Source organism: Meleagris gallopavo, chromosome 4 (genome assembly GCF_905368555.1).
Source record: "Meleagris gallopavo chromosome 4, MGAL_WU_HG_1.1, whole genome shotgun sequence".
Taxonomy (NCBI): Eukaryota; Metazoa; Chordata; class Aves; order Galliformes; family Phasianidae; genus Meleagris; species Meleagris gallopavo.
In genome coordinates this window covers 40,811,834-40,829,125 of record NC_139407.1, presented here as the reverse complement: position 1 = coordinate 40,829,125, position 17,292 = coordinate 40,811,834, and the positions used below count along the sequence as shown (strand labels likewise).

At 36.8% G+C, this 17,292-nt stretch overlaps 2 protein-coding genes across 6 annotated transcripts in view; both read left to right on the top strand.

Moving 5' to 3' along the window:
- CENPE (centromere protein E) overlaps positions 1-5,909 on the top strand; it is a 39,596-nt gene extending 33,687 nt beyond the window's left edge. For 4 of the 5 annotated variants that reach the window (XM_085222975.1, XM_085222973.1, XM_085222974.1 and 1 more), the window contains 5 exons: positions 220-332; positions 1,215-1,312; positions 2,650-2,818; positions 3,310-3,569; positions 4,451-5,909. In XM_085222975.1, the coding sequence (XP_085079101.1) occupies positions 220-332; positions 1,215-1,312; positions 2,650-2,818; positions 3,310-3,569; positions 4,451-4,548 (738 nt within the window). In that variant the 3' untranslated portion in view covers positions 4,549-5,909. Of the gene's footprint in view, positions 1-219; positions 333-1,214; positions 1,313-2,649; positions 2,819-3,309; positions 3,570-4,450 lie in introns of those variants that run through there. The other variant, XM_085222976.1, reaches the window with a different exon arrangement.
- A 527-nt stretch (positions 5,910-6,436) lies between these two features.
- The window catches only part of BDH2 (3-hydroxybutyrate dehydrogenase 2), a 14,653-nt gene continuing 3,797 nt past the window's right edge, over positions 6,437-17,292 (top strand). Inside the window, exons 1-8 of the mRNA XM_003205765.5 lie at positions 6,437-6,579; positions 8,421-8,501; positions 9,706-9,784; positions 12,285-12,381; positions 12,885-12,993; positions 13,717-13,777; positions 15,066-15,179; positions 15,723-15,781. Of these exons, the coding sequence (XP_003205813.1) occupies positions 8,430-8,501; positions 9,706-9,784; positions 12,285-12,381; positions 12,885-12,993; positions 13,717-13,777; positions 15,066-15,179; positions 15,723-15,781 (591 nt within the window). The 5' untranslated portion in view covers positions 6,437-6,579; positions 8,421-8,429. The remainder of the gene's footprint in view (positions 6,580-8,420; positions 8,502-9,705; positions 9,785-12,284; positions 12,382-12,884; positions 12,994-13,716; positions 13,778-15,065; positions 15,180-15,722; positions 15,782-17,292) is intronic.

Genomic DNA, 17,292 nt, shown 5'->3' with positions numbered 1-17,292 from the left:
ACATGTTATGGTATTAGAAGCTAATATGTGAGTGTGTCATTATACCACAGTTAGGACAGCAACTACTACTGTGGTGCTAGTTGATAGCGTGGATGTTCATACTCTAGAATAACTATGCTTCAAACTTTGTCCTGCAAGATGTGATACACAAGAATAAACAAAGCAGTCCCCAGATCTGCTGTAAGAATCCTTAACTTATACTAAACATTTTATTTTTAGGCAAAATTAGATAAAGGTGCTGAGTTGTACAAAGAAGAAATCGATCAGCTCAAAACACAATTAGTAAAATGTGATATGGAAAGAATGAAGCAATCAAACTCTTTTGATATGAAGTAAGTTCAAGTTTATCTTTCCATAGTTCTTAACTACCTATTCCCAACCCTTACCTGACAAATAAGTAGTAAACATCCAGCTTTACATGCCTTAGGTTTTTATTCTATCTGTATTTCAGAGAAAGTAAAAATCATATGTATCTCAAGCTGATTACCAGTCTCCTTCCCTGTACACTCACCAAAGTCGTACCATCATTGGCTTAGATTGGAAGATGACTTAAAGATCATCTAGTTCCAACCCCCCTGCAGTGGGCAGGTTTGCCACTCACCAGATCAGGCTGCCAAGGGCTCCATCCAAACTGGTTTTGAATGCATCCGGGGATGGGGCATCAACAACTTCTTTGGGCAACCTGTTTCAGCGCTTCACTACTCTCCAAATAAAGAATTTCTTCCTAAATTCTAACCTAAATATCCCCTCTTTTAGTTGAAAGCCATTCCCCCTAATCCTACCAGCATCAGACTGTAAAAAGTTATTCCCTCTCCTGTTTATAAGCTCCCTTTAAGTACTGGAAGGCTGAAATGAGGTCCAGAGCCTTCTCTTCTCTAGGCTGAGCAAGACCAGTGCTCTCAACATTTTTTCATGTCTCAAACAACCTATATTGAGCCATAAACCATAACTATTCTGACAAAGAAATGTGAGGGAGAAACAGCAACTGGCAGCGCTCTATAACTCACTGGACAGAGAATTAATTCAGTTCAAACTTCTGCTTTTCTGCACTTTAACTAAAACCTTGCTGACAACCAGATGTAGAGTTAGTCATGTGTTTTTATTTTCTATGCATTTATGTTAGGGCAACTGAAAAATCAAATAGATCTCCTGCAACTTAGATTACTAAGTTTAAAACTTTTTTTTTCCCCCTGTCTGCCTTCCCACCAACACAGACTTGCTAATTATAAAGCTCTTGCAGAACACCAAGAAGAACAGTTAAGAAAGCTAAAAGAAGAACTTAGAAGAGTGCAACAAGAGCAAGATGTTACTGGTAAATTCAAAACCTAAATAAAGGACTGTTTCATATTAAGCATTCAGTTACATAGTTTAAATTCCAGATTGGGATGCAGGCCATTTACTTCAAAAAGATATGAGAAGTGTTAGGCTTTGGAAGAGATGAAAGGTTAAAATACACTAACTGCATATGCAATGTATTATAATCACAGCAGGTCTTGTATTGTTTTGATTTTTTTTGTATATTTCTCCAGTCATACTAGCAATCATAACGGGATAAGCTGCTGCAGTTGTAGTGCCTTATGTTTCTAATTCTATGAGTAGAACTAGAAATATAGAATTGTATGAATTGGAACGGACCTTTAGAGGTCAGCTGATACGACTCCCCTGCAGTGAACAGGGACATCAATAACTACATAAGGTTGCTCAGAGCCCTGTCCAGCCTGATCTTCAGAATGTCTCCAGGGATAGGGCATCCACCATATCTCTCTGTGCAACCTGTTTTAATACTGCACTACCCTTATCATAAAAACAATCTTTTTCCTTGTATTCAGTCTAAATTTCCCTTCCTTTAGTTTGAAGCTATTTCCCCTTGTCTTATCACAACAGACCTTCTTTCTTATGGCTACCTCTTACATACAAAAAGTTCACTATCAGGTCACCTCAGATCCTTCTCTTTAACCTGAACAACCCCAGCTTTCCCAGCCTGTCTTTGTAGGACAGGTTCTCCATCCCTTCGATCATTTTTGTGGCCCTACTCTGGATGCTCTTCAACACATCCATGCCTCTCCTTACTGAGGATCCCTACACAGTGATACAACTCAAACTATATAACTACATAAAAGCTGAATGGTCCAATGAAGCATCTCTTATGCTTCTTAATATCTCCCTGGCAATGTGATTACTGGTGGTGGGTGTTAGAGTTGGTGTTACAGCTAGAAAGATTATTGTGGTGAAAATAGGAAAAGAAATAAATAGGGAAAGAATGCTCACTTGTATCCAAGGATCTAGGTTTGCAGAAAGGACTCCATGAAGGAGTCTAGAGATCCTTCCCCAGTGGCAGTCAGTCCTTACGTGGAGTCTAGGAGAGGTGCAGCCAGGCGCCAGTCACACAGCTGAATTACCTTCATCTGTGTTCCTACTGGGCTGACCCAGTCCTTTCCTCAGGTGATCAATCAGTGGTTCAGGCTGTGACTCAACAGCCCCAAACAGTGAGTTTTAAAAATAGCTGTTGTAATGACACTTGTAACCTAGTGAGGTTTTACATATAAGACTACAGGAAGAAATCTTGTATAGACATATCTAAAATATATATTGATGTGATTTTTAAGCACTGTAATAATAATACACATATTTGTATGAAATTTTTTCTAGTAATGTCTGAAAAAGAAGTTCCTCAGCAATCCCAAATGCCCATTCCCATTACTTGTGGTGGTGGCAGTGGTATCGTGCAGAGCACACAAATACTTGTTTTAAAATCTGAACAAGTTAAGCTGCAGAAAGAAAACTTGCACCTGAAGAAACAAAATGATATTCTACTAAGGTAAGCATAAAAATGGTAAGCATCATGTAAGTAATTATCACACTTTCTTTCTAGGAAGCCTGTAGGACTGAATAACTGCTCATCTTAAGATGCAAAAGAATGTAGCAAGTCTAAACTTTTATTAAAAGCTAGTGATATATTTGTGTGTGTGTACCTGTTTATGGCTTCTGAGCTTTAAATTGCTTTCTTCCATAAGAATTTGTTCTAAACGTTTATCAGTAACTGGGAGATGAACTTAGTTGAAAATGTTTATGGTAAAATTGTTGGAAGGGATCTTAGCTTAAAAAGGAAAAAAAAAAAAACAAAAACCATGAAACTTTGTACCTCTAGAACTGATACATTTGGATATCATAGGAGGCTTTTATTGCCTAGTCTGTGATATGTTATTTGAAGATGTAGGAACTGTCTCATCAGGATTGTTTCTCTTTTTACTTCAGAGAACAACTGAAGGTTTTTATTAATTAAATGCTGGAAATTTTTTTTCTACTCAGTAATGAGCTTCAACTGAAGGAGGAACTTAGAAAATGGAAAGAAAGAGCACTAAAATTGAGAGAACGATTCTCAAGAGAGACTACTCAAGAGACAGTACCAAGATCTCCAAGGAAGACGGTGTCACGTTCCCTTAGAGAGCCAACTTCACCCTCCAAGGAGTCTGTATCTCAGGAAACTGTGACTCAGTACATATCAAAGCCTTTGCCATTGACGTGTCCAACAAACTTCTTTGATAATTCTAACTTACATACACTAATAGGTATGTAACATGGTGGTGTCCTATTAAAGTTATTAGGAGAGCAAAATATAAGGGGTGGTCTTTGAGAATAGACGTCCTGTACTTTCCCTGATTGGACCTGAAACGTACAGAAGCAGCTGTTTTGAATGCCTATTCAGCAGATTGTTAAGGGGCTGGCCAACTGGTGCCAAGATTATCCGTGCTCTACATCACCTAAATACTTAAGACACATATCTCCTGAAGATTAGGCAAACTTATTATTTCTTTTGCTTCAATGAAAGTGTGTTGATGACCAATCACTTTATAAAGTGAAGAGGCAGAATATCGTGTCAAATGATGCTCTAGAATCTTTTGCTTTTTAACTTTACACCAGTTAAGCACACACTTCTGACAAAACTGATTTTCACAGACTGCTATTATCTATTCAGAGTTAACTGCTGGTTGTCTTCTTTCTAATATTTCTTTATTGAGATTATTGGTTTTTGATCTTGGATTTTGAATTTTGAATTTGCCAGCATGGCAGTCTCTTGCTGCTGTAATAGCCGTTTTGATATTTTCTGATATCTTATCTCTGGACTGGTGATTTCTGGGAAGTCTAGTGATTTTTAGTATATTAGTGCTACTGTCCTCATCAACCTGCTTCTAAAAGCTTTCATGAGGCCCCAGCAGGCACACTGAAGACTTTAACAACAATTAGACTGACAGACTTGCAGAAAGACTGACTCATTGTCATTTTTCATGAAGTCCATCTAGGTAATAGTATAGCCTTCTTCACAGCACCATACTTCTCAGAGGCAAGCTTTGCTAGCTGACATTTAAAACTAGTCAAGAATAAATTGCTGTATTCCTACTGCTTGTCTAATTGGGAAAATGTCACTTTAATGTTCTTATTTTCTGTACAGACACACAACCTGCAGGAATAGAGTCCACAGAAGACCATCTTAAGAAGTGGTTTGAAACTTCAGAGAAAGATAAAGCCTCTGATTGTAATACCCAATAGAGGTGTTCTGTTGTTAGCTGCCTTTGCAGCGGCTGCAGTCAGAATCTAGCTACACGGAAAATGGTTGCTTCAGCTTAAAGCCATCTATTGTGAGAACTCTGGTGGCATGCCAGTCCCTTGTGTTGGAACTACTACTTCCCAGAAGTGGAAAAGCTTTTCCACAAAAACAAAAATGGAAAAGTAGACGTTACCTGCAACCTGCTGATGATGATCTCCTTTGGTTGTTTTTGATTTGTGTAGCAAAGAAAGTAAAGCTAACGAACTGAAGAAAAACAGATAAGAAAGAATCACAAACTGATCTACTGTGTAACTTCTTGATCTTAAACTTCTTTGGCATTTTTTGGCATTTTTGTCCTCTTCTGGGTACTTTGTATCTACTCATTAGTTAATTTTGTTTCTCAACAAATGGTTTTTGTACTAAGAGTTAATATTTTTTTCTTAAGACTACATTTTCACTGCAACTTTAACCTCTTTATTTGGATATTGCAACTAAATTTATTAGTTTTCTTTTTTAAGGGTTTCTCTTAAGCTCTTATTTCTAATATTTCTTCAGTTCAGTAAACTATGATGCAAAAATAACTTGTTTTTCTCGTCATCTTTGAATATACTTTATTTCCTGCTTGAAGTTGGGTTCTGGATTTTTTTTTTTTTTCAAACAGTAAGCAATCGATATAATTGACACTATCCTGTTGCTCTTATGAGTTGAAAATAAAACTGGACAACTGGGATCAATATGGACTATGTTTTACTATCCTATTCATCTGAAGTTTGAAGCCCATTTTAATGTTCTGTATGAAAAGGTTTGTTCTGACAAACTTTTAATGTTTTAAGTATCAAAACACTTTTGTGGTGATGTGATACTATGATTTGGGGATGCTGATTGTAACATTCAGTGTCTAAAGATGGTTTTTTCTAGTAATCAGCACTTCTATCATCATGTTTCTTGTCTGTTGCAATATCTTTCTGCAGATTACTAATGCATAAATCTGTGTCACCAGTGTTTTGCTTAATTCTTTCTCTCTGGACCTTTGCTTTGTCAGGAAGTATTGGGATAGATCCTTCCCTTCCTCCTAGCTGGGAGAGATTTGGCACTCAAAATTGCAGTTTTTGAATTTGAGTATTTGAATTTCTAAAATTTTGACTTGGAATGTATATTGGCAAGCTTTAAGAACGTGCGTGTTTTCAGCTAACAGTCTTTAAATACAATTACTAAATTCAGTGTCTTACCAGAGTCGTGAATATGCAGGAATGTCTTATTTCCCTGACTTTGATAAATGCAAGTAGTTTGGGTTTTGGCATGGTTTTGAGATTTTGTTTTCACAACTTCAAATTATTTATTAAAGAAATATTTCCTTGGTTTACCACAGGTTTTTTTGTTTTTTTTTTTTTTTCATTCCTCTTATTCTACTTCATGTTTAAAAAAAAAAAAAAAGAATTCAACCATCTTTCAGAAGGGAAGAAGGGATATCTGGGACTATCGTCTTATGCTGCTTTTTGTTTTGTTATTGTTTTTTCTTTTGTTTGTGTAGGGTTTTTTGTTTGCTTTTTACAGTTTCAAGATACTTTATTAATTGCTTGCTGTAATTCTAAAAGACTTGGAGATTTCTCTTGTGCTTGAGCTGAAAAACAGGAATATACTGCACCAGGTCTGTCTCAATTAGTAGACAAAAAGGTGGGAGAGGAGAAATGCTTTTAAAAAACTTAATCTTTTTTTTTTTTTTTTTGAGGCAGATGAGTTACAAAGCCTTAGGTTTTGGTGAATATTCTGTTAATCTTTTGTATTCTCTAGGAAAAAATCAACAGCCGAGGTTTATGATCCTTTTTTGTCCCTACACTGTGCAGGAGAAAATCATACTTAAAGTCTTGAGTTTCACTAGATGGCAGCATCTTCATGTTTCAACAGGAAATTACTCTCATGGAGAGAAACTTACCAGTTAGACTACAACTCCCAACAAGCACAGCAAAGAAATCATAAGACTTCCTTTTTATTACAAAGGTCATTACACGTAACAAGCTGGCTGAGATCTTTTGGTGAGTGACTATGTTAATCTTTAGTTTTAAAAGCTTCATCGAATTGGTATGTCAAATGTTCATGAAAACTCATTGTCAGATCAAAAATGTGTTTATAAAGCATTTTGCATCTAAAATGGTAGGGTGATTTGAGGAAGTACTTCAGCTGATCGTTGTTGGTTGTTTTATTATTATTTTTTTTTGTACTGAAAATGTGTGTAACAGCAAAGAATGAGTTTCCTCAGCCTTGACTGAGTGCTTTGAGCAAACTTTTGAGATACTTAGGACTTTTGCAGTAAGTGCGATACGTTGTAGAGTTAGTGCTACCTAGTTGTATATATGGTCACATTTTACTCTGTTTAACTTGGCAATCTTCACATGCTAAAATGAAAAAATTATGCTAACACAGGCACAATCTCATGTAGTGATATAGCATACATCAGAGGCATCCTAAGATGCATCATTTTACTAACCTGAAAAATTATGTCTAAGGTGTTGTGCTTTCTCCTAATTAGAAAAAAATGCATGTTATTGCTTACATTGTGGACAGTTTTGGTGGTTTTGTTTTTGTTTGTTTTTTCTTTAGATTTATTGTGTCAGTTATTCTTTTACGAGCAAAATCCTAAAATTAGGTTGAAAAATGGTCTGTAAGTCAGGCTGGCTTTAAGTCAAGTGGGATAATGCTTTTTGTATTACAGCAGAAAGAACTTTTTAGTCAAGTTCTTTAGAAAGAAATCCATTTTGTTGAATCAGTAACCTTTGGAGAAATATATTAGTTTTGCTTCAATTTTGAGGGGGGAGGAGGGAAGCAAAGCTTCTGGGAAAGAAAGATTTGAAATCAAAATTGATGTAATCTGACATAAAAACCTAAACTGAACTAACAAATGAATTTGACTGTTTCCAGGTGATATTGTTGGCTGCTAATGTAGGGGAAATAACAGTGTTTGTATGCAACGCAAATGAAGTACTCGGCATGTTGGATTCGTGCTTATATTTAAAAAACTTAAGGGTTTAGGGACACATTCCTACACTCATAGCTATACAGAGAAGCTCAGTTGCTTGTTTATTTACACCGTTATATACTACATTTCTTCAAACATAATAACTCCTTTGAAAGCATCTATCTAGGCAGAGAAGAAAACTGCACTTTGCCTTTTGGCTTTCACAGCTTGAGTAAGGTGAAATCTTCTGGAAGGTTATTTGTGTCATCCAGCACTCAAAAATAATAATAAAAAAATATCTTCCACACCTTTTGCCCCAAGCATCTTTAGTAGTTCTCTATTGTGAAATGATGTGGTAAAAGTGAGGGGGGATTTTCATTTATCTTCATCCTCTTACCCTGTGGAGCTGAGAATCTTCTGTGTTGGGAGATCCTCAAGAAAATTCAAAGCAGATAATTCCAGTCTCAGGTGATGGGGAAAAAAAATGCATTTCACAGAGTCCTAGAGGGTATTGTGCAAATTGTGTTGCCATCTAGTAAGTTGAATATAGTAGTCTGAGAGAAATAGAAGAGACCTGCATTCTAAGAATACAGTGTGCAGTGGAGATGCTAGATTACAAGCTATTTTACTTCTGTCTCATTATTCTTTTTTTTTTTTTCCTTGTTTAAATGAAGTTTTGAGTCTGATAAAAATAGAGTTTGGCTTTTGAGCTCAAATGCATTTTGGTCATTGCAAATGCAAGACTGAGGTAGTGCACCCTCAGAACCTTGGCTGACTCAGAGGCCCAGAAGAGTGCTTTATGACTTGATAGTATAGATGCTCTGAATTGTGTTTTGGTTTATGGAATGAATTTGCACTTGATTCCGAGAGTGTGATATTGACTCACTTTGTATTCGACTGTCACATTTTCTGTTTGCGCAGGCCAGCAGTATGGGGCGGCTGGATGGGAAAGTAATACTTCTGTCTGCTGCAGCACAAGGGATTGGAAAAGCCACTGCTATCGTGAGTTAGATAAAATTTGTTCTCCTGTACCTAAGCTAGTCTGATGCTAGCGTGTGCAACAACATCTGCACCAAACAAGTTCTTAAATTAATAAACTATAGATGAAGCCAGAACTACTTACTGAAAAAGTCAGGGAACAATATAGTTAACGTACTGTATTACATATGCTTGCTGCTGTTCAAATTTCTGAAAGTAAGAGAAACCCTTTTAAATGTCTTTGTTATTGTTAAAATAAAATTAAAAATATTTATTGATTTTTTTTTATTATTATTTTTTCTTTTTTCTTGTTGACTATTGCTTTTGACAAGTTCTGCCTTTGCCATTTCCTTCTTCCTCAGTAGACAGAAACTAGCGGGGTTATCTCAATATCTGCATAATTTAATCAACAAGCCCTGAAAAGCCCCTGTAAGCAGGAATTTTGCAAGATTATTTTGTCACACATACAGTTAAGAATGCATGAAAATGTTCATTTTCACCACTTGCATTAAAAACATGGTCTAAAGAGTAGGTCACTTTACTGGTGATTTCCTTTCGCCAATACCCTACAAGTCACAGAGGACTAGCACATTTAATCCTACTATCCTCTTAGATTGTGTTTGAAACACTTATTTTGAAGACTGGGGGTTACTGTCAGAGACTATGGAATGGAGGTTGCTCTGTATGCAGACAGAATGGATTTTTGAGGGGAACATCAGGAAATGAAAGAATATGTCTGGTTAAAATATCAAATGGAAGTTGTGTTTCTTTTGACTATTACTCTGTTCCAATGATTTGGATGTAAAGGATCCTAAAGAAGTTCATGCTATGTCATTCCTCTTGATTTGTCTTCACCTACCAAATATAAGAAATCAGACATAATTTTAGCCTAAGGTGTTTGTAATGTGCTCGCTAGTGCACATGCAGTTACTAAGGGCTATAATACCCATTGTCTTAGTTTGGTTACTGCTTTCGTGCTTTATTTATGGATTTCTTATTTCATAGAAAAGAACATAAATCTCTCATAACATATAGTTTTTTAGTTGTCCCCAGGATGTTTAGTAATCAATGTCCATTAATGTCCTTGCTTGCCTAGAATGAGTAGGGGGAGATTAGCTGCCTTCAGTCAACTTTTATTTCAAACCAAAACCAAATGAGAGGAGAACAGATTTTCTTGTAAAATATGGGATATCTAAAAACAAACTACATCTCTTATTGTATTCTTCAGGCTTTTGCTAAAGAAGGAGCCAAAGTCATTGCTACAGACATCAATAAGACTAAGCTGCAAGAACTGGAGAAGCATCCAGGTAAATCATCTACTGTAGGCATTAGTTCAAATATAGTAAATATTGTAGGCTGGCCAGAAAAGCATGGAAAACATGGAGAGTAATCGTTTAGATATTGTCATTACTTTAGTCTGTAGTGTAAAATGGCAGAGATTACATGTAAAATGCTTCAATTACCAGTGTTTCAGACAGAATATTCTAGGAGTGTGGAATCTTGTGTTTCTTGTGTCAGAGAAGCAGTTGATTTTCTCTTCCCAGAATGCTTTGTTACTTCTATTTATTTGTTCATTTATTTTTAAGATTACTGGAGTGACTGTCAAAACTATCATATGAAAAATATGGAATGCTTTTCCCTGATTATAAGAACTCATCTCCAGCTATACAAATAGATTTAGTGCCTTGCATTTCCCTGGTCCATACTCAGCAAGGAAAGCATTTAGAAGATAACTGCCTAATAGGAATTGGCATATCTTTGCAAACTAATAACATCAATCAGTGAGCTTATTTTATCTGTATAAATGCTCAGGCTTGAAAGGTGCTTTCCAGTTCATATCACAAACACCTGCTTCAAGGAAAAGATTTTTCAGTAGCTACGTTTTTTAATTACAAGAGATGTACAAATAGTGGGACACTATTAAAAAGTTATTCTTTCTTGAAAGAAAGAAAGAAAGAAAATTATATTTCACAACTGAAAGTGCTTCTAACTTAAGGTGATGGAGGACAGTTATCACTGGGTGTCAACTTCATGAATTCCTATTACAGTGTGACAGCAAAATAAACAAAAACGCTTATCTGGTACAGCTTTTAATGTGAATGTTGGCCTTCTCTGACTGGAGTTCACTGCAAGCAGTATTGCTGTAATTCTTCAAGAAATTTGGGACTTCACCAGTTCATTTTGAGCATACTTAGGGAAGTGTTACAATTTGAAGTGCACTTTGCTTTCCCTCTGCTAGTGTGTACTCAGAAGGAAAGAAAGCGATTTTTCCATACACTTGCAGCCGTTTCCATCCACTTGGCTTGCGATTAGTTAAACTCTTTCTTCAAGATTTGGCACATTGTGATCTTTGAATCATGTCCAGAAGAGGTAATTCTACTGCCTATGTTAATCACTAGCCTGTAGTCTTACTAATTACATCATCATACACAAATCTCTTCAGAAGCGTCTGTATCATTTAACCAAAGCAAGTCAAGCATGTTTATGGACTCATCAGTTTGCTTCAAAAACACAGGTGTAGGCTGGATGAGACCCCTGGAGGTTATTAAGACCTACTTCTTACACAAAGCAAGTCTGATTGGAGCAGGTTACTCAGGGCCACTCAGCTGGAAATTTCCCAACCTCTGTCGGCTTCTATTCCAGCATGACTGACCTCATGTTTTTAAACTAACAATCCATAAGAAGCAAAAAAGATAAACTCCACACCACTCTCTGCATTCAGTCAGACTTCCCAAATTCTTTATTTTGCCTTTCACCCTTCTGTGGACTTCTGAAAACTCTGCCTCTGCTTTACATCCTCACAATAGGTAATTGTAGACTTCTATTAGACTGTAGGTCACCGCTGCCTGCACGTGAATAAATTGTGGGTGGTGGATGTTTTTGTTTGTTTTTTTAAAAATCTTTTGGAGCTCGAGCATTCTGCACCAGATGTCTCTTAATCCTAGATGCAGGGTATGCCATGGCCATGCTGCAGCAAGTCATAGAGCCCTGGGAGCCTAACTGTACCTACTACTGCAGTGTACTGTGGTACTCCTCCTTTTATGCTCATTCTGATTTCTGCTGGATGAGAAGTTTGTGTATTTAAGAGGCTGTAATAAGCCAAAGTTTATAGTGAAAAACAATAAGTTTTCAAGCAGTTTGTTTGATTATAAGTAAACGGTTACCAAATCGTAAGCATGTGTATTTTAACTACCTTTCATAGAAGAAGCCATCAGTTTGCTGCACTTTCTGTGTTTCTATTTTGATAGCTGTGTCATTTGCCAAAGTTATCTGACTTATATGAAATTGTTTTACCTCATTAATTAAATAATATTAATCTGTTTCATAGTATCGTGAACTACATGTATACAGAGGGTAATGTGATTGTGAGACATGTAACTAGTTCCAAGTAATAAAAATTTGATAACAGTGGGCATGAAAACTTGTTATGATTATACAAGTTTTGTAGTTGCCTAGCTTGAGAATATAGTGGAATGGAATTCAGATTTATAGGAGAAAGCGATTTTTATGGCAAATTACATTAGCTTATTTGTTTGTGTGATACTATATGGCCATTAAGTCAGTTAATGTATTTTTAATTCCTTTCTGAAATCTCGAACACCATGCCCTGCTGTCCATTCCTGTTTTAAGCATTGCACAAATGAAGTGTAGCTTTCAGTAAGTCTCCATGTCTTGCTTACCACTGAGAGGGGTCTGTTCCTAGCAAGCTACTGACTTGAATGGGAGGTACAATGTCCTCAGCACTTGAGAAAATTAAAGTACTAATTCTTAGCCAAAACCAATTAAACTAAAACCGTGTTTTTCTAGGCATTCAAATACGGGTTCTGGATGTCACCAAAAGGCAACAGATAGAAGAGCTGGCAGAGGAGATTGAAAGGATAGATGTCCTCTGTAATATTGCAGGGTAACCATCTTCTATTTCATACTACTTTTTTCAGCTTTTCCTATGCTCCAGAACTACTTTCTTTTATCCAAATCCATTTTTTTTGTTGTTGTTCTAATGCATCTTTAATATGTATTTTCATCAAAACTGAACTTTTTGTGTACAGCCATGTTACTCAGGCCAAGATACAACAGCTCTGGAACTTATTTTCACTATTCTGAGGATGCCCTATACTGTTGGATTTAGCCTTCCTCCTGCAACAGTGAGCAAAGTCAGTGGATTAACAACACTTTTTTTAAATATGTATTTGTGTTTTAATTTCCGTATTGGCAAATGTTTTATTGCTCACTGGGTCTGCCTTGTGTCCCTGATACTCATTAGATGAAAAACTGTTGCTTCCTTCAAAAGGGCTCTTGTCTCTGCTTTTTCAGGATTGGAAGGATACTACAAAATGGTAATGGCAGAATGTGCATAAAAAGCCATAGAAGTGTAAACCTTCCACAGTAGTCATGTACTTATTCCAGGTTTGTTCATCATGGGACCATTCTGGATTGTGAAGAACGAGACTGGAACTTTGCTATGAACCTCAATGTTCGCAGCATGTATCTAATGATCAAGACATTCCTTCCTAAAGTAAGGCTTTGTTGCTCTCTGCTGCGTTGCAATTAAATATGACAGTTTTAAGTCATTCCTGCTTGTCACAGGCTGCAATTTGAGATAAGCATACAGTTGTGCAACTTTTTCTGTAAATGCAAAGGCCAACGGAGGTAGCTGTGACCAGTCCTTGCTTTTATTAGTTGACCTTCATTTCCAAAGGTTGTTTATAACAGCTTTAGACACTTCATGTTTTGAGATGTCTAAAAAGGTTATAACACAAGCACACTTAAAAGGTTTTCTCTTTTTGTTGTTTTCTCTTTTTGTTGTTTTCTCTTTTTGTTGTTTTCTCTTTTTGTTGTTTTCTCTTTTTGTTGTTTTCTCTTTTTGTTGTTTTCTCTTTTTGTTGTTTTCTCTTTTTGTTGTTTTCTCTTTTTGTTGTTTTCTCTTTTTGTTGTTTTCGAGTCTTAGCCACTCTGTCTTACGTGAATTGGAACAAGATAAGCTACAGTTGTGTCACTTCAATAATCCTGTCAATTAGTTGGGTGGTAAACCCTAGGGTGGGCAAGAGTACGCAGTGACAATTTCAGAATCTGTTTTATTACTTCAGTTAACAAATCAAAAAGAAATGAACACGTATTCATGCCTATGACTCATTATCTTACATTTCAATTGTATATAGGACTACTCTGGTGCTATTGGCTATTCTGATAGGCCTGCAAATAACAAAACAGTTTGAATGATGTAAATGTTCTTTTGCAGATGATTAAACAGAAATCTGGAAATATTATAAATATGTCTTCTGTGGCATCCAGCATTAAAGGTGAGTGGCTTTCTAGAGTGATTCTTATATAAATCAGTCTTAAGATATCATGTTGACACTGTGTTCTGTAAAAATTTGTATATCCATTCTTAAGAAAACCTTTTTATATATATAACAAATGCCCTTGATTTTGATCCTTTGTGTGTATTCCTGATGAAGCACGCTCTAGTTAAATTATGTACAGTAGTAATTCCACAGTCAGCACACAGAATGGGTTGCTCTTAATTACAGTTTCGCTGTAAAAGGAGGTGGATGATACTGGTTTGTTTGTTGTAGATGAAGTTTTGTGATCAAAACAAAGGTTTATAACAACCTTTATCAGGGCCTCCTGATAAAGGAAGGTTTGCTACAGTGTTGGATCTGATGCTTGTTATCTCTGTTCAGTGCAGGTTGCTTCTATTCAGGTTGCCTAGGTGTTTGCTTTGATTTTTTGCATTCTAATGATCTACAATAAAGACCCTCATGCTTGTTTGTTTTTTTTTTTTTCCCTAGTACGTAGTACTCCCTAGGGCAGCTGAAGTGAGCAAATCTGACTTTCTGCTCACACATGAGGGCAGTGAAGTGATACTGCAAGCGCACACTGGTACTATGAAAAAGTCTTCAGGCTTCTTAAAAACAGTAATAATAATTTGCAGTGACATGTATAAAAACTTAAGAAAAAAAGCTGAAAAGCTACATAATAATATTTGGGGGAGTGGCAGGTGAGAAAATTGTAAGAACAACAAATATTGCACTGCTCTTAATTTAGAGGATGTTGGCAAATGTGGGAGGGATGCAAGAACAAAAAAAATATGTATATCAACACATGGGCAGCTTCAGAAACGCTCAAATCTTGGCCTATGAGCTTTTGAATCTATTATGAAAGTTTTGTAGCATCTTTTTTATCAGTATGTAATAACTGAAAAAAGAGATCTGTTCAGTGATTTCTTGCTATTTTTGTTCCTCAGAGAAACAATGAATCAATAAGCAATACTACATATCATAACTACAATGAAAACTAATGATGGCTTAAAGAGGAGAGACTGCTCTTCATGAACCTTTGTATGCTTGCAATGTTACTTTTTCTGGACTACTCCCCAGATTCCTGTTATTGAAGAATCCTGTGCTTTATTCTGGTGTATGCCTGAGTAGAATTCTGGCAGTTGGCATTCTAGTTAGCATAGCTTCTCCATAAGGGCAAGCTAAAGAAACACTGGAGTCCAGAAGCTGATGCATATTGAATAAACTTCTCTGTTCTTTTTTGACTTTGTTTTGTTTCTGTGCTGCCTTCATACTGACCTTCTGTTAGGAGTTGTGAACAGATGTGTATATAGTACTTCCAAGGCAGCAGTTATTGGTCTAACAAAGTCTGTGGCTGCTGATTTCATTGAACAAGGGATCAGATGCAACTGTGTATGTCCTGGTAAGTATTGTTACAGTATATTGTTAATACAAGTGGATGATAAAAGGTATACAGCATAATATGATTGGACATTATTAACAAAAAATAGATTTGTAAGCAGCAACCATTGTTACAAGAAACTAAGGGGGGAAAAAAAGGACGTATGTTAACATTTCTGACTCTCAAAATAGAAATCTTGTTATTTTATAATTAAAAAAATTTAATTTGCTAAACCAGCACATGCACATTATATACAGATTACACAGTATTTTGAGGCTTATTGTTAACCCTATATTTCTCAAGTTAGAAGCAGGGGGTGCCTATGTAGCAGGCTAGCTATTTTTCAAACATCTGAAAAGTATTGAATGTAATTCTCAAGTCTTATCTTCTATTGAAATTTAGGCTCCTAGATTACATAGTTAGTTTTGCAGTCTTTTTCCTGAATTCTGTTATGATGTTACACATCAGTATTATGATATACAAATGGAACCCATGAACTGTACTTCTTGTTACGATTGCTGATGAAGTTGAGCTTTAACTTTTGAAATTACAATTTTTGCTTAGGAACTGTTGACACACCATCTTTACAGGAAAGAATCAAAGCCCAATCTAACCCAGACCAGGTGAGTGTCATTCGATATTTGGGAAGAAAACTCTTGAACTCTAATATGGTGTTAGAAAGTGGCATTCCTTTATTCCTCATGATGTGTACCAGATGACTTGACAAAACGAGTGCACTCTCAGAGTTCAAGTTCTACGTTCAAACAGTTAAGACATACATAAACAGTACATTTCCATACCTATTCATTTTTTTCAATAATCACAGAATCACAGGGGTTGGAAGGGACCTCCAGAGAGCAAGTCCAACCCCCCTGCCAAAGCAGACTCCCTACACCAGGTCGCACAAGTAGGTGTCCAGGCGGGTCCTGAATATCTCCAGTGAAGGAGACTCCACAACCCCCCTGGGCAGCCTGTTCCAGCGCTCCATCACCCTCACTGTGAAGAAGTTCTTGCGCACATTTGTGCGGAAATTCCTATGCTGCAGTTTCTGGCCATTTCCCCTTGTCCTGTCTCCACACACTGCTGAAAAGAGTCTGGCCTCGCTGCTCTGCCCCCACGCCTCAGATATTTATAAACCTGGATCAGTCGTCTTTTCTCAAGGCTAAACAGACCCAGTTCACTCAGCCTTTCTTCATAGGGGAGATGCTCCAGGCCCTTCACCATCTTTGTGGCCCTCCGCTGGACTCTTTCCAAGAGATCTCTGTCTTTTTTGTACTGGGGAGCCCAGAACTGGACACAGTACTCCAGATGAGACCTTACCAGGGCAGAGTAGAGGGGGAGGATCACCTCCCTTGACCTGCTGGCCATGCTCTTTTTAATGCACCCCAGAATGCCATTGGCTTTTTTGGCCACAAGGGCACACTGCTGGCTCATGGCCAACCTGTTGTCCACCAGTAATATATTAATATATGCTAATATCCCTCTGGGCATGTATGGTAGCAGCCTCCAGTGGTTTTCGACCACTCTCTCTCATTTTTCCATCATCAGCTTCATCACAGAGACTTTTGGCTGAACTTAGCAGTTTTTCCCCAACTTGCCAAATTTCCATTCCTTGTTAGCCTATAATGAACAACTTTCTATGTTAGTATGCACTAGTCCAAAAAAATGAGAGAAATCTGAGGAATAAATTCTTGTACCTGATGGGTGCAAAGATAGAAGTAGTCTATTATGTCTCCAGGGCTTCTCATGAAGCAGAACCATTGAGGGAATCATAGAATCATAGAATTGCTCAGGTTGGAAAAGACCTTAAAGATCATCAAGTCCAACCTCAACCTAACCATACTACCCTAACTCTTTAACAACCCACTGCTAAATCATGTCCCTAAAAAAAAAAAAAAAAAAAAAAAAAAAAAAAAAAAGTTGTCTTTCGCAGCACCACATCCAGACAGTTTTTAAACAAGGCTGTTCACAAAGGCTGAGAAAAACAAGGCTGTTTACACACCAAGCAAAGTTGAAATGGGAAGTTACAGAACTAGCATTCACGGATTCCTTTTACAAAATTAATGTATCAGTTCTTAAACGAATATACTGATCTCTATTGCTAAACAAACCAGCCTATATCATGAGCAAGCAA